Below are 3,367 nucleotides of genomic sequence, written 5' to 3'. Positions count from 1 at the left end.
CTTTTTAAGGAGACAGTTACATTAGGAAAATTCTCCTTATTAATAAAGAAAATTCTATAAAGTTATTGTTATTGGTGTCAATTTAACAACATTATTTAAATGTTATTATTATTATTATTGTTTTTTTTTTTTGTTATTGGTGATATATTAATTAATTTATAATTTTACATAATAAAATTTTTAATATCTGTAATATTACCGATCAAAGAGATTTTTACTATTTACTTGCAATTACATTCATGAAGAAGAAGCAATCATGCATGAATGACCTAGCTAGAAGACGCTACATCTTGGGTTGCTATCAATAGGAACACAGGTTGGACAACTAAATTGAAGTATCCATAAAATTGAGCACCACACTTAATGAGCGGTCCAGATGGGAACAATAAATGGGAGATGTACACACAAGGGTAGCCTTCATCATCACTATTCAATGGTGCCAATCAGCCACCCTTATATGAAAAAGAGGAAGAATGATCCTCCAGTTAGTCAGTGTTTGCACATTGATTTTTGGCAATGTATAGATTGGCCAGCCATGGGGCTCACTAAACCTGAGTTTCTGAGAACCATGTCATGCCACCTGAAAGGCTGAACAAACTTACCATGTCTGGTCTGTATTCTGCTCTATATGAATATAATGGTTATACTAATGAATACATAGTAATATGCAGTAGTAGTATGAGATGCATGAAGAGCTCAGCTCAGCTAGATGTACACAAATCAGAATATGGGACCACTTCTTTATGAAGTGCAATGCTGTAACAACATTGAATTCCTCTCTCCTACCACAAAGAGAGAGAGTGATTGTATATCTTATTACTTATTAATATAAGTTCGTTAAACCTAACCTTTAAGTAAAAATAATGAAAATGCAATAAACAAATCTTTAAGTGATATGAGAGAAAAGAAACAGTTCTGTTCTGTCACACTAAAAAAAAAGACCTTTAAGCAGAATTCAGAAAATACCCATGTTAATATTTTCTTCTCAAACCCTAACAACAACATTCCTCACTAACCCCCACACCAAAACCAAAATATATAAACTCAATTTTAAAGCCAGATCAAGCTTAAGCCCGTGTTGCCAAATCAAAATATATGTACTTAAGGAAAGTACTAAAAATAAAATGAAATTAATGCAAACAAACCATACACTTGTAATTTTGATCTACGAGTTGTGACTTGTTTCACGTCCATCTTCTCCTCCATGATGATGTGTCCCGCTTGCAGGAGACTCCATAGCTCCGCTACCCACAATTGGCCTATACGCATTGAGCGCAGCAAGCATGCCTAAATGAGTGTCACCACTACCGCCGCCGCCGCCGCCGCCGCCACCACCACCACCAATTCCAGTACCAAATTGTTGGCTAGGCAATAGAGCCACAGGAGGAGCAAAATTCATAAAATGTAGCCCACTAGACATAGGTATAGAGCCCCGATACATACCAGCACCACTGTTAGCACCACCACCGCCGCCACCACCACTAGAAGGAAATGTCCACATAGGGTCGTGACCACCACTCATCACTTGTGTAGTACTAGGATTCGGATTTGTCAACATCCAAAACGTTCCTGGATTAATCGAACCCGAATTACTAGACTGTAACAAATACCCACCCATTTGATTTTGTGACATTTCTTGCTGATGATCCAATACTGGTCTTCTCTTAATAACCCTCCCTTCACAATCAGACACGTCCAACAAAGTCTCTTGCTTTGCCTGTGAATGCAATGTCACATTGTTCACATTCACATTAGAATTCAAAAACATAGACGAGTTGGAATTTGAATTACCCGAACCACTATTAGTCTGATCCGATGATGTTGTACTAGGGAACAAAAAACTACTACTAATATTCCTGTGGTGTGGCATTGAAAAATTTGAACTAGTATTGAACAAATAGCTAGTATTATTCCTCATGAAGTGTGAAGGAGCTGACATGGTTGAACCTGAGCTGCGAAGAGAGATATTAAGGGACGTGAAGTTAGCTGGAATAGTACCAGTCCCAGTTGCAGCAATCACCGCTGGCTCAGCTTGTTGTAATAGCCACTCAATGGTTTCACCATCGGACTTGTGACCAAGCTCTCTAGTGAGCTGAAAAACTCTAGCAGCACAAGCAGCAGGCATTCTGATCCGGCGGCCACGGCCATCGACTTTTGTGTGCCTGTCTTTGGTCGATGTTCTCTTTGGTGGTGGCTTATTATTGCTTAACTTGGATTGCTCACTAGCTTGTTGAACTTGAAGACTAGTACTTGTAGTACTAGCAGTAGTAGTAAGAATTGTAGTAATTGTATTAGGGTAGTGTGAGCTAGAACAAGCTGATGAAAGATCTTCTTCTTTTTTCTCTAGCAATTGTAAAGGGAAATTAGGCCTGCGGAGACTATTTTCATGATCATCCATGATCATATAGTTGGAGATGTGGGGGTGGTGTATTTTTTTTTTTCCAAAAAAAAAAAAAAAAAATTGTTGTGTTTTTCTTTGGTCCTAGTACATCTGTAGGTGACCCTCAAAAGAATTGTATCAAATTGGTGGCCTTTGGTGGGTCTGTCTCTCACTCACTTGTGGAGCATGGAATTCCTTTCAGATGGGAATTGGGAAGCTGAGTTGTATAGAGAGAGAGAGAGAGAGAAAAAGAGAGAGAAGAGATAAGGGAAGAGGGCAATGCAAGCTTTAAGCAACAAAAATAATGAGTGGGAATAATAATAAGGGGTGGATTTAACAATTTTTTTAAATTTTATTTTATTAAACTAAATGGGTTTTATTAGAATAAGGGTTTGTTTTGTAATTTTGTGGTTTTATTTTTTTAGAAGAAGGATTTGTTTTTAATTCTGTAATTTTGTGATATTTTTGTGGATTTTTTATTACTCTTTTTTAGAATGAGTGGGAATAATAATTAGGGGTGGGTTTAAAAATTTTTTTAATTGAATGGGTTTTTTTAGAACGTGGATTTATTTTATAATTATTTGGTTTTACTTTTTTTTTTTTTTAGAATAAGGATTTGTTTTTAATTATGTAATTTTGTGATTTTTTATTTCTTTTTTTAGAATGAGTTGTAATTTGTAATTTTGTGGGTTTTTTATTTATTTATTTTTTTTTTTATAGAATGAGGATGTGTTTATAATTTTTATAATTTTGTGGGTTTTTTTGGGGGGGGGGGGGATTAATGTTAAAATAAGAAAAAAAAATATGAGTGTCCTAGTCTTTTTTATTTTTTATTTTTTATTGTGGTTGGACAGTCCCTTGATTCAGACTCCACGTGCGGTGCTCTTTATCATTCAATCCATAAAGACAGTGGTGGCCGGAGCATGGGACCCAAACACCCAAGTCAAAAAAACTGAAAGACTGACTGACTGGCAAAGAAAAGATAAT

General features: G+C 36.0%; 1 protein-coding gene across 1 annotated transcript; it reads right to left on the bottom strand.

The window, feature by feature from the left end:
* Positions 1–898: 898 nt before the first annotated feature.
* LOC115982836 (transcription factor TCP15) lies at positions 899–2,667 on the bottom strand. The gene has a single exon (XM_031105555.1). It carries the CDS (start codon positions 2,402–2,404, stop codon positions 1,166–1,168), a length of 1,239 nt encoding a protein of 412 aa, XP_030961415.1. The 5' UTR covers positions 2,405–2,667; the 3' UTR covers positions 899–1,165.
* Between the last annotated feature and the right edge of the window lie 700 nt (positions 2,668–3,367).

The sequence above is a fragment of the Quercus lobata genome, chromosome 3 (genome assembly GCF_001633185.2).
Source record: "Quercus lobata isolate SW786 chromosome 3, ValleyOak3.0 Primary Assembly, whole genome shotgun sequence".
Taxonomy (NCBI): domain Eukaryota; kingdom Viridiplantae; phylum Streptophyta; class Magnoliopsida; order Fagales; family Fagaceae; genus Quercus; species Quercus lobata.
This window is presented reverse-complemented; position numbering and strand designations above follow the sequence as displayed.

Coding starts and splice junctions, on each gene's coding strand:
- LOC115982836 (XM_031105555.1), bottom strand. CDS start 2,404: ATGATCATGGATGATCATGAAAATAGTCTCCGCAGGCCTAATTTCCCT.